The sequence below is a fragment of the Dreissena polymorpha genome, chromosome 12, assembly GCF_020536995.1.
Source record: "Dreissena polymorpha isolate Duluth1 chromosome 12, UMN_Dpol_1.0, whole genome shotgun sequence".
NCBI classification, from domain to species: Eukaryota; Metazoa; Mollusca; class Bivalvia; order Myida; family Dreissenidae; genus Dreissena; species Dreissena polymorpha.
In genome coordinates, this window is record NC_068366.1 from 1484987 (window position 1) to 1499082 (window position 14096).

Sequence of the window (14096 nt, forward strand, 5' to 3'; positions counted from 1 at the left end):
GGGTACTAAACATTTCTTTAAGAAAGTAAAATAAAGTTGTTAATGCGATTGCAAATACCCTAGCTTTAGTCGGTATATTGTTTTGTTTAAACCTATTTATTTTAGCTCGATTGCGTCGAAAGCCTTAGGCTTATATAAACGCTCTCGAGTCCGTTTCCTGGGCCTAGAACCAGTACTTGGTGTCTTTGGGGGAGATCTAAAGATCGCTCCTACAGTGGCGATCGAACCCGTGACCTCCCGGTCGCAAGGCGGACACCATATCCATTACACCACGGCGACCCATATTGTTTCATATATGACCTCGCGTACTTCGATACAAATTTGTTTCTAATATGCCGTCGATAACTACCGGTACATGATATCTGATTTTTTTTAACCGTATGCAATAATAAAGGCACCTTCAATCGTTCCATACATAAACTGTGAAAAGCACATTTTTTGTGATACACGATTGCCGATACCCAAAGATCGCTATGTTTGTGATGGATTTGACACATGGGTTATCAACAGGGACAGTGGTGACGCGCCTTTTCAAATTTTAATTTAAACCCTTTTATATTATTTCGCTATTTCTTACGTATTCTCAAGTAAGTGTCTCCAAGTGATGCTTATTAAGTGCTAAATTATTTACTGTATCGTATTATCTTAATTGTGCGTTCAACTCAATGTGATTTTTTTCCAGAAAAAAAATTGAGTGATGTATTCAATTAAACCGGCATTCGCGCTATTTTCCGTATACTTTACTTTATTTGTATTTCAAAATTGTAATCAATATTCTACAAAGTGTATTTGCAACCTGCTTTATTATCCTTACCTGTTCAGCTTTATACACAGGCAATTTGGCACTGCACTGGAACATAGGATTACTGCCCAAATGACTGATTGCATTTGCTGCTAAATTGTTGTGTACATTTAAAATTAACAACTTGAAACAAAATTATATTTATTAAAGAACAACAACATATTTCCAGCGTGAAACTACAGTGTATCATTGTAAAAACACACTATTACTATATGTACATGTAGCACAGGTTCGTACATATAGTTATTGTGTGTGTGTTTTTTTTCAATGTAAGAAAAATAAAGAACGAACCGTATGATTGCGTGTATTTTGAACATGCAATGTTAAACTTTTACATTATTTTCTTAATTCCTAGCAAAAAGTGCAGATAGTTAGCCTTTGGTGTCATGGGCTTCGTTATAGGGAAAGGTTTGTCAAGCGCATTTGAATAAGGATTTTCCCTGAAATTCTTTTATGTCATTGAAGCTACCTGTTGAATAGGCAGGCATTTCGAGTTTATTGTGAAAACTGTTTAGTACGGCAACACATATGTAAACATAATAATGTGAAACAGGTTTTATCTAAAGGTCAATAACATCTACTACAATGATAACATTTATGACTTAAATGTATTGGGTACCAGAGCAGCCCGAAAATAAATCAATTAGTAAGTGGTGTGTAGCCTACATTTGAAGTAATTTTTGAATCCGGGTCGTTTTGCCCTAAATCCCGTTCGCCCCCGAGTCGTTTCGCCCCCCGAGTCGTTTCGCCCTGGGTCGTTTCGCCCTTATTCCTGGGTCGTTTCGCCCTTATTTTTATACGTTTAGCGATATTAAAGGATTTATCTTAGGCTTGTCAGAAGCTGAATGGGATATTGTTTAATACAGTATTATATTATCTTAATTACTGTTTATTTTGTCTTTTGAAATAAAACAAAGTACAAAGTTATTTATATTGCATATATATTGATAGCTCTAATATGAATAATAAGAATACACATGTATAAACAAAACATTCAATACAATGTCGAAGCACACATACACAATAATTTGACATACATTTTATTTTATCTAACATAAAACAACTGAGAAAATCACATCGAAATACAGATTTCATTTTATATTTATTAATGAACAAAACATTCAATCCAGTGTCGAAGCACACATACACACTAATTTGACATACATCTTATTTTACCTAACATAAAACAACTTAGCAAATCACATCAAAATTACATTGAACACAATGTGGTAGAATACACACACAATCAGTTGATATAAACTTTGTATTTTACAACAGTTTTTTTTTAGTTTTGCTTATTTTAATGTCCGTAACAGACTTCATCGTCTGTTTGATAACACTATCCACTTCACTCCCCAGACAATCCGACAACTAAGTCTGCCGTCATGTTGTCGGACGGCCCGTACAATCTGGACACGGACTTTAAGAAATGTGTTGTGGTTACTCCATTCCCCATGTATTTGTCCCACAGGGATTGTATCTTTTCCTCCAACTTGGTGCATTTGGTTTCGACATCACGATCCAGGTCGTCGGCAGCTACTGTGATAGCGACGATCTCTGCCTCAGTCATCAAGGTTGGTACAAGAACGTAGATGGAGCAGCCACCATATCTAACGGTAGTATTCAGCTTGTGGTGCCAACCTGAAATAAGGTGATACTCCTTGGCTGATATACCTAAACAGAAGACCCTGATATACACTGATAAGACCCGGTTTTCCATATGCACTACGCATTTTGAAAGTCTATGTAGAGCTCTATTTCCGCGTTCATGTTTTTTTTTATTATTTGTATTCTAATTTCTATTTAATTGTTATAAATTTTGTATAAGCTTATATTTTTTACTTTAAATGAGCTATGAAAGATATTGAAAACAGCTGTCTCCTAATCAGTAACAATACCGTATTTCTCACCACTAAAATTACAATAAACAGATAATCTGTCAGTCATTCAGAGCTGATGAGGGTACTGATTATCGAGGAGTAGATAAGGCTATTACTGATAGGGGTTGTATAGAGATAAGGCTGTAGTATGGAATACTTAAATAAATAAAAAATTTAATTTGTTAATGCTTTACAATTTAATATTTAAATAATTAATGTATAACCGTAACTCAACAAATTTTAAAAATGTTGGTAAATTTTATTAAAGTATTAAATAAATAAACATTTGATTTTTGTAAAAATTGTATGATTGAGAATTATTGTAAAATTAATCATTTTTTCGTACAACCAAATACATGTAGGTATAATAAACATATATGCGCGGTTTACGTTTTTTCCTGTAATTGTGTGCGCAATAAGTTTTCCATACGTAACGGGATCTTCGTTAATTGTTTTATGACAAATTATTAACTTTTTAATAATTAATAGTTATTAATAAATATGTGCATGCATTATTTCTTTGTTTATTGATTATATTTTTTATTTACTATGTGTTCATGTATTAAATATTTCTACAACTTCATAAATTTCAAGCATGATTTGAACTTCCAAATTGAAAATGTATTTACAAAATGAGTATTGCTTTGAAAAACCGGGTCTTAACGCAAGTGCGTGAACTTCTATCTTTAAAAAAAAATATATAGATGTAAATCTCATTGTGTACTTATTGTAAAGCTTTGTTAATGTGTGTAAATATTGAAATAAATATTAAAAGAAAAGTATGTAGTATATATCAAAATAATAACAGTTTTACGAATTGCGTTAAGACCCGGTTTCCATATGCACTACGCATTTTGTAAGCATATTTTCCATTTTAAAGTCACATCATACATTTAATTCATGAAGATGTTACAATCTTTAATACATGAACTAATAATAAAGAGAAGATAGAATCAATAAACAAATAAACATAAAGATGTAAAGGAAAATTACAGTAACCAAATATCTTTCAGAGAATAAAATGGGCTGTTTACATCACCGACTTATTTAATTATTTACATCTTTTATACGTCAAAGAGTGTCAGCGCTTAAAGCTAATTGAAGTTGAAATATGGTAGAAATAATATTTGTTAATACCGCAAATCGAAGAATGGACAGGATTATTAATTATTAAACTATGGAAATTTTATTACATATAAAATTTTATGACAAACAGCGTATTTTATAACAACGACAACATGCAGACAAATAGCGCCGACACGAAATATAAATAAAATAGATAAGCATCTCGTACCTGTATCACATGTCCGATGTTGCCATCTGTCACATAAATCACATGTGATGGCATGTTGGCGAGGTGAGACTATCCGATCACACGAAATACACAATTCGTCTGCCATAAGAACGTGTCGAAATATAAATTCACGAATGACGCTGCCATGGCCAAGTTGCTTTTTATATACACTTTCGGCGAATATCTTGAGATCAAAAGTTGCAAACTGGCTTAAAGTTTATAAAAACAATATCACACCTTTATAATGTCTCCTTTTGATGTTTCTTAGCTAGTAATTAGTCAATCATCTGATCACACGTCTTCCGATCTAAGTGTGTTTGATAATTGTTAAATTGGTCCCGAAATTATTTTAACTGGCAAATCAATGCATCATACCTCTGCCAAACTAATAAATCGTAATACTTTACGTTTGTGACACAATGAATCATAACGTTTCCGTTAATTAATTGCAATTAAAATCAAACGGATAATTGAGCAAACATCAAATTTGTAATAATTAAATAATCTTAATTTCCCATATATCATAAACAAGTACTAAATTAAAATTGCAATTAATAATAAAATTTGTATTAAAAATCTTAATTTTCCATATATGTTAAACAAATACTAATCATTTACAAAAGCCTAATATTACATAATAATTAAATAAGGGCGAAACAACCCACTTGTAAGGGCGAAACGACCCTGGGCGAAACGACCCGGGGTGACAGAGGGCGAACGGGATTAAGGGCGAAACGACCCGAGACCGTAATTTTTGGGGGGAAATGACCTAGTGTCACGAATAGATGAAATATAAACATGACGTATTATTATTATTAGATTTGGGTAGATTTTTTAATGTTTTTGTAGATTTGTGAAGATTTTGGTAAGTCTTTTTTACGAGAACGTTTTTATTTTGTATCTATAGTCGTCTTGTGTTGGTAGTGTACATATTTTTCGGATTTCGGACTACTCAGTAATTTAGTGTTCTTATTGTGGGTTCGTGAGATTTCAGCATTTAACTTATTTTCCAGATAAAAATACTGCTGTTTATGTGCTCATATGCATAATTTAAACATATAATCGTTTAAATCATTTAACCCCATTCGTTAATAAGTTAATTTGCACAAATAACATTCACTATGTTTACATTGTAAAATTAATCATAATGTGTTTCAAATTCAATCTGTTTTTTTTCTGTAATGTTGTTACACGTACAGCCATTGGTCTGCAAGCAAAGTTTGATGGATTACCCGCTGGGTAGCCACACATGATTTGACGTAATCTTGCTATGGTCAACCCATGTAGCCTTCAAGCACTTTGTTAGACACCAGATATTGTTGAAAATCAGGCAGTAGCTGCTGTGTGAAGATTGGGTGATGTGACAAGTTGCCAACAAGTTTGCCTTTAAAGAGTGCATCATATCATTCCCATAAGGTACATTTAATACGGAAATTGATGTCCAGGCCTTTTTCTGCCTATTTCACGGGTCCGATAGTTGGAACCATTCCAAATTCCAAATATGGATGTTTTTTCCCAATTATCAAAAAAAAATCCCATTTTCCGACCAAAATAGTCGAAGCAGAAACATGCGTTTCCCGGTAGGTACTGTGTTTGAAATAATCTGGTGCTGTGTTTTAACGTGCCAATGCGTAGAACGTCATCGTATCGTGTGTTCCATAATGCAATTTTGCGAACTTGAGACTTCAGACAAAATGGCGGCCTCTTGTGTCTATGCATTTCTTAAAACACATTAACGGTCATTTTCGGTCAGAATTAGCTTTTAAATATTGAAGTGCTGGATTATTCAGAATTATCAGGTATGTATACAACACGTGATAAACATGTGTACGCATTAATTATTGTAAATTAATGAGAATCAATATCGATGGTCCGATGTAAATAAATGTAGACTTAAGTTTTCCTTTCAACGTTGCTGTGTTACGAAAGAGTAAATTTGGGTAAAAAATAACGGAAATTGGTCGCAGTCTAAAAAATGTCGCATAATTCGAAGTACTATCAAAGTAAAATACGAAAAATTGAATCGAAAAGCACACAAAAACTGAATGTTTTGTGGGGAAATACTACCGCCAGTCAGTCTACAGTTAACCCAGAATCTGACTCACACATTAGCCGGGCCCCACATTAGCAAGCAAGTGATGAACATTTGCCACTGCCAGATTCAAGTCACTACCCTTTGTAGCTTCTTAACATTTCAATACTGTACATTTATGATGTTCAACTTTACTTTTGTGTTTCAAAAAATGCTTGCCTTCAAACTTTTGGCAACTTGAATATTGAATAAAAATATGTTGGATGCTTGTTGTTTGACTGTGAATATTCATAAAAAATCCTTAATGACATATCAAACTATGTATTTAATTTGAACTTCAAGCATATCAAAGTCTGCGTTTTTTTATCATACGCATACTTACGTTAGCAGTGGACAATGACTATTGCATGGTAAAAATCATGAACATAATTTCCCAAAAAATGCTTTTGTCGATGAAAATTCTTCCCAATTTGGAAGATTTCGAGACTCAAAAAATCCCAATTTTGCTAGGTACTTTTTCCCAAAATAGACAGAAAAAGGCCTGAATGTGTTATTGTGAGACCAATTTTCAATTGAGCTGTTTGTAATGTACTTCTACATGTAATTTAATAAAAGTGAAGTGTCACTTCATTTTTTCTATTGTACTCCACCTATCTGGAACTTGTGTTTGTACCAGAAAATGTGTTTTAATGTTTTCTTCTAATTGGAGACACAGGAAAGCATTCTTTGTTTTAATAATATATTAAGCGTAATAAGTTCAATATTTTAGAAAAAAATATGTACAGGACTATGAGAAAATGCATATTGTTCACGTTCAGAGGGCCAGATAAGATGCGTTTTTGCGTAAAATACGCATAAAAAAAAAGAAAATATGCATGACTTAAAATTTTGTTGAGTAAAAAAACTCCTGACTAAATTCGGATTACTCATTGTGTGCAATTTCAATGCTTAATACATGAATATAAATTCATGTAAACATGACTGGTTCCCGTTATTGTGTCCACACCGGTAAAACATTTGACATCACATTCGATAAAATCTGAATCGCCCAACTTCAAGCATTTAATTTTTATTATCAGTTATCTCTTGTGTGGTACTATGGAAAAACCTTTTTCCTTCAAGCCCTTTTTAAATGGCAGCCGAAATACACATATAATAAACAAGTTTTGTGGGCCAAGCTTAGAAGATTCGATCATGGCTGTACAGTGTGTGCTAAACAGTGGCGTGTCAAATCAAGATGGAAAAATAGATTAATGGCTGCTTATAAGCCAAGCCCAAAAAAACCCAGAACAACTGTTAAATAAAACAAAAGTGATTGTTTTATTGTGAACAAGACTGCTTGTTATAGCGAGTTAATACTACATGTACAATTTATTATTAATTCTGATCCTTTGGATATAAATACTCCTTAAAAATATCGGATTTTGATTTTTACTCATCAATTAAAAACAGGGACTACCCTACGGGCGACTATGAGCGATAATTTCGCTCTTACGCCCGTGATTTCGCCCTACAAGCCCAGGAAAGCGAAGATAAAGTCGCCCGATTTTTTGAGTAAACAAGTCTGGAAAAGCGAAAATCAAGCCGCCCGATTATTTTTGCTAAGGCGTGTTACCGCCCGCAGGCGATAAGCAAGTTTATTGTTTGTTGTTTATCTCACCGTGACACAATTTACCCCCCCCCCCCCCCCCGTGCGTGCCGCAAGTTGTCTACTGATTGCGTGATAACTGATTGACACTCCGATTTTGGCAGACAGCACGGTTAAAGAAAGTCGGCAAAAATAATTCAAGAAAAAAAAAAATTGATCAAAGGTCTATAAATTGCGTAGATCCACTATAAAGTCCAGCGAGTTTTGTCATTTTGTTAATCCACCGAAAATTACGAGTAACACCCATCTTATATAAACTGGAATCACAGTTCATTTTTTATACTATAAGCCATAACACTACACATAAATTTTGAGAAAACACATTTCCTCGATTAGATATAAATTATCCGAGTAAAATTAAATTGCTATGTCATTACCATCAACATTGCAAATGGCGGACGAATTGTAACATTACACCCGCGCTCAATTCAAAGCTGGCGATTCACATTACAAGTAATGGTGATTCAATAATGGAGAAAGCATTAACTGGATTTAACAAACATTTGATAGGTTTGTTAAACCAGATAGCAACTTAAAATTTCATGAGTGAAATACCCCTTGGCTGAAAAAATTATTTGGAGCTCTGTTGACGTTCCTAATTATATCCAAAGACATATTTGTGTGAAACACTCCAATTTAGAGTTTGTTACTATGTATTTACATTTTTTGTAGTCAGTAGTAAGTTTATTCTGTTTTAGATTGTTTGTTTTCTTCTTGCAGGGCTTTTTTTCCTGACTTTGTGAAGAAACCCTGGCCCCCTCTGACTTTGTGAAAAACTGAGTTGCGAACTTTTCAAAATTGTGAAAAAAGAAGTCAGTAACTTGTTAAAAATGTGAAATTCAGTTTGTTAAGAATAAGAATAGTAAAAGCATGTTTAATACTTGCATCATATTAAATTGCCTTAAAATAATACATTAAAATCATATTTTCATTGTCTTGACACTTTCTTTTAACAAATAACCACTTACATTTGGATCAACAATATTCTGACTGCAGGGACATGTACTCTATATTAAACCATAGAAAAGCCTAACCCTTGTCAATATCTTGTCTCACTTATAAAAAATATCTTATCAAATTGTAATTTTAAATTGTGAAATTGCCAATTTAAAGCCCAAACAGTCAGATTTTCACACTTAAAAATGGCTGTTTTTGTCAAGTATTGTGGCCTTGCTAGATTTGTAAAATGCCCATGTCGAAATTGTGAAATGGCCTGCCACGACCATTCTCTAAGAAGGAAAAAAAAGCCTTGTTTTGCAGTAATTTCATGTACTGTAATTTTATAAGGTACAAGTATTGCTAAAATTTATCTGTAATTAATAACATTTGTTTGATGATGGTGCAGAAAATATTTCAGGTACAGAGGATTCATGGAGGCCAGAGTGTAAAAAATAAAACTGAACAACATCACATGACATTAGTTTAACTTTATTTTCCATTTAAAAAGGTTTGGTTCAACAACTTTATCAGGATTTTATAGCTAATATGCCACCATATAAACTTACAGCCAATTCAAATTGTTTTTGATTTCAGTTAATATTGTGGCGTTAATACATGTATTAAGTTGTTATTGTGGCGTTAACACTCATATTATATAAACCATCATCTTTAACAATTACAAATGTGCAATATCCCTGCACCATGTTCCAGCACTTGATTTGACTGTAACAGGTATCTGGAGGCCCTGCTGGATGAGTTTTGTTCCCTAGGCATGGTGGAGAACAGTACTGACAATGCACAACAATATACAAGAGATGATAGTCAAGGGCAATCGTGTGATGCAAGACACATGTATTCAGCTGGTGCGTATAAATCAGCACAACTTTACTGCTTTTTATGTATTTATTGACGACATGCAAATGTAAATATTATCATTGTTTTGAAAGAATTATATTAACATTAATTGAGGAAAGCAACTTCTTTTATGATTATAATGTGTTGTTACCAATATGACAAGCGCTCCTAGTAACCAACAGCGTTGTGTTAAGTCATTGAAACTTTTGAATTGTTGTATTTTGAGTCATCAGTAACTATGTTTATGCAACAGACAATTTGTTGTTTTCATGGTTATCATGGAACAATGGAAAAGACTAAAGTAAGTGTGCATATCTGTAAAATTATTGTTTAGTTTTTTTTAATAAGCTAAACTTTGCTGTACATTAAACTTTCTTGATGAAATTTTAGTGAAATAATTCCAGAACTTTCCAAGCACATATTCTCTGTACATCTTATTAAATGTAAATGTTCCAACATATTTTCTAACACATATTACTAATCAGACATAAAGGCGTTTAAAGGTAATTGCTTCTATAACAAAATGTGGTTTAAAGTATCTTTGTGTGATTTCAGGTTCAGTGCTGGTGGAAAGAAGATGGAGTGGTTCTTGCTTGAACTGAGACTGACCCTTCAGTTGACTCGATAATTAGAGCCATAGTCACTGCCATCACCCACAAAAAGGACAGAAGGGCAGGAGATAGGATTATCAGACCTACACCAGATCCTGATCCAGAGCAGCTTCAAAGGCAAGCCCTTATGGTACATGTCATAAGTAAAGTGACATCTGCCAAAGTAGATGGAGGATTAATTGTGTTTAAAAGCTTCAAAACATGTATTTAGATATGTTTGCGTCAAAACTTATTGTAAAAGTTCAAATAGTTGACAGAAATAATTGTAACCAATATTATTGCTATTTATGGGAACATCCTTATAGTGTAAGCAAACACACCTTTCCATATGGAGAGGAAATCCGGGTTCAAATCCTGGTGGGGATCCCATATGAGCAGCAACTTACGTAATGTACATTATACAAGCAATATTATGTGTTTTCATAGTGTGTGGTATTTAATATGCACATTAAAATATATATTATTTATTGATAATTTTCTCTTATCACACTCGCATACGCAGTAATTTTGTTTAGTTTAAAAACTTTTACTTCATGTCATGTATAGGAAGTATATGGGCACCATCATAAGCTTCACACTTTATCAGATGTAAAAAACCAAGGCCCATAATTCTGTCCTGGCAAGTTATTATACAAATGTAATTATAAAACTTTTTTACTTTAACAAGAATGGTTCATCATTGTTTCTACTACAGTTTCAAATAAAAACGTATGATTTCTTACTTTATTCTTCTAACGTCAGGATATACAGCGAATATCTTAGTTTATAAATATATTTCTTATTATATGTTGTATATGTTATCAAGATTAATGTCTTCATCCTCCGTTAGGGAAGCGCAAACACGGTCTAGCAGAAAGGGTGTATTCATTTAAAAACAATATAAATATACAGTGGCTAACCGGTTAAAAATATCCGCAACTCTCTCACGAAAAACACCAAAGTGACGCCATCTTGGAAGTAAGTTCCTACTAACCTCACTTAAACGCGGTAAGCTCCTGTATACGCATGCCCCCCCCCCCGCTTCCCGCCCATGAATGACAGGTAATTGTGTAATTTTTTAAGGGGGGGGGGGGTTGACGTTCTCTAAGATGTCAAATCAGGGTTTTTGGTAATTACAAATAGCTTTTATGAAGAATAAGATTCATTTACTTGTACACATTTACACCCGCTAGTTCGGAAAAACTGAGGGGTTGTAATAAAAATGAGTTTTTTTATTAATTTGTAAAATACAATAAAATATACATAGTTCAATTACCGAAAACAAAAAAAAAAGATAAAAAAAAATAAAGTCATTATCAAATTCTGATTTACTGACAAAACAAAAAAGAATTCGTATACATGTATTTACAAGTAGGTTTATTTATTTTTGAAAAATCATGATACATGTATGCCAATACATGAATATATATGTTTATCTTTTCAACCAACTGCTTTGGATAAATGAGAATAAGTACCCAAAATACGTTCGCCCCATGCTATTTGGGCCATTCATTGAGGCTAATATGTCGATGCAGTAGTAAAGCATGACTAACAATTTGAGTCGCGCTCTGAGAAAACCGGACTTAGCGCTTAAAGTGTCGTCCCAGATTAGCCTGTGCAGCCCGCACAGGCTTTAAAGGAAGTCTCTTCTTAGCGAACATCGAGTTGAGGCGAAAGTGCCGTCCCTGATTAGCCTATACGGATTGCACAGGTTAATCTGGGACGAGACGTTACGCACAGGGATTAAACCCCGTTTTCCCAGAGCGAAGCGCAATTACCGGATGGCAGATTGTATCGTTATACAATAAACCGAATTTATGGTAATAAATAAGGTAATATAGTAGTCATGTGTACATGTAAACCGGTTTGACATGTTCAAACATTACATGTATTGCTTCAAGTCTGTTCTTGCATGACGATGATTACAGACACAGTATGCATAATTCTGATATTAGATTCAGTTTTAACCGGGGTTCCAACCTTCGATCATATATTTCCACGAGAAATGAGTTCCTGTATATACCGAATAATAGGATGCGCTTGAATCGTTTAATTATCGTTTAAGATTGGAATTTTTAATACAGGCCACGATTTCTTGAGAAAAAAATAAGTTTTAACAGAATAATCCATGCTCCTTATCGTCATATACAGTACGCGCATTTCATTTTGTAAGTATCACAAGGTTTTCCGGTAATTGAAAATTAATTGTGAACTATTATTATATGCAACGTCATCATCTTTAAAATAGTTATATGAATCGGTGATATAAATTACTAAAGCCATGTATTATAAAATAGGGCTTATGCACGGCCGTAAATCACGCGCCACATCTATTTTTTAGATGCATTAATAAATGAGCCAATGCTACATCCGAGGTGGCGCTAAGGCCCGGATGTTTTGAAATTTAACTGATTATTTTACATGGTGATTAGATTTTATATGTTTTTTTTTAAAACATATTTCGCATTGTTTTTAAAAATCTTCCAATGTAGTGCGATTCAGCGATTATAAATTCATCCAAAGATATACAGAAACATTCAATCACAACCCATTTGAAAACGCAGCAAATTAAATCGCTCATTATATAAAATATTTTTTTGAACCTGTACGAGTGAATGCGTTCACAAAAACAACGGCTTCTAGCCGATCTAATAGATAAACTTCCTTTTTTTCAAAAAGAGATGGAGCCAATGCCAATGAGGTGGCGCCCAGATTAGGAGGTGGCGCCAATTTACATGTATAGCTATTTTAAAGTGAAATATTTTATGTATTGGTTTCTATTACTGTATTTTTAAGTGTGTTTCCTTGACGGTGGAATTCAGTCCCACTCATTCAATTTGTCTAGGCAAGCTATTTGGTCCTAATCTCGTATAGTTTGTGCATCTAATGACATTTCAAACATTAACACTGGTTTACGAGTAATTGACGGTATTTTGAAGCAGATATACTCGAGATATTAAGTAGACTCGAAACAAGTGTTCAACATATGTTTTTAATGACATGCATTAAACAGACTGTCGGTATGGAAATTTCTGACTAACATGCGTATAGATAAACGCTGTGATACAATTCACGTCAATATTTATATCAGTTTGTATATTTGGTTGCAACGAACTGTTCAATTGTATCTTTAAGACACGTGGAGATAGTATTTACGAATGGATTACACTTTCGGTAAATATAATGTAATGAAACACGTTTCAAGCCATAACTTGAATTAAATAATTAAGTTAGTATTTGAATTGTTTTGAAATTCATAATTAAGCGTGTCTCAGAAGGACGGCGATCTGGGAAAACGGGGCTTACAGCATCTGCGTAAAGTGTCGTCCCAGACTAGCATGTACACTTCGCACAGGCTAACCAGGGACGCAGCTTTCCGCTTGTATGGTACATTTCGTTTAAAGGAAGTCTACTTTTTAGCGAAAATCCAGGTGAGGCGGAAAGTGTCGTCCCTGATTAGCCTTTGCGGACTAAACAGGCTAACTTGGTACAACTCTTTACGCGTCGTCGCTGATTAGCCTGTGCGGACTAAACAGGCTAACTTGGTACAACACGCGCATAAGCCCAGCTTTTTTTCCAAGAGCGTGGATCGGTCATCAACGAAATTTGATGTCCCACTAATAATAATAGTTTACAGTATTAAGTATAAGAATTGGTTATTGGAAACCATGATGAATGCGGCCTTAGGTCAAAGGTGTCTTTTCAGAAATCCCAATCCGCTCAACGCCGCTGGCGACCCTCATTGGCCTGAATATGACGCCACGAGTATGACGTACCTAGACATCTCCGAAGCGCACGTGACCCCCAAACACCACTTCCGGGAGCCATTCCTGACCTTCTGGACGAGCGTGGTACCGGAACTGCTCACTGCGACCTCACAGAACGCGACTTCTCCGCTTGTGTGTCCTGAGGAAATCGCTGAAAACATCATCATCGCTTTCTCCATAGTCTCCTATCTGCTATGCGCATGCGTGTTACTCGTCTGTTTATCGGTAGCGAGGGAGCCGACATTGTATATCAACAGCAAATACGCGGTGATGAAGACCCCAAACTTGA

General features: G+C 34.3%; 1 protein-coding gene and 1 long non-coding RNA gene across 2 annotated transcripts; one reads left to right on the forward strand and one right to left on the reverse strand.

Moving 5' to 3' along the window:
* Window positions 1-1761: 1761 nt before the first annotated feature.
* On the reverse strand, window positions 1762-4155 carry LOC127854217 (uncharacterized). Its single transcript, XM_052389247.1, has 2 exons — window positions 3977-4155; window positions 1762-2443 (listed from the first exon to the last, which is right to left on the reverse strand). The coding sequence occupies exons 1-2, from the start codon at window positions 4080-4082 to the stop codon at window positions 2151-2153; spliced, it is 399 nt and encodes a 132-aa protein (XP_052245207.1). The 5' UTR covers window positions 4083-4155; the 3' UTR covers window positions 1762-2150.
* Window positions 4156-4742: 587 nt separating this feature from the next.
* LOC127854222 (uncharacterized) lies at window positions 4743-10071 on the forward strand. Its single transcript, XR_008036972.1, has 3 exons — window positions 4743-4841; window positions 9328-9458; window positions 10006-10071. It is a non-coding gene; the product is annotated as an uncharacterized LOC127854222 (long non-coding RNA).
* Window positions 10072-14096: the final 4025 nt, after the last annotated feature.

Coding starts and splice junctions, on each gene's coding strand:
- LOC127854217 (XM_052389247.1), bottom strand. CDS start 4,082: ATGGCAGACGAATTGTGTATTTCGTGTGATCGGATAGTCTCACCTCGC. Junction 2,444..3,976: donor ACATCGGACATGTGATACAG/GTACGAGATGCT, acceptor ACCTTATTTCAG/GTTGGCACCACAAGCTGAAT.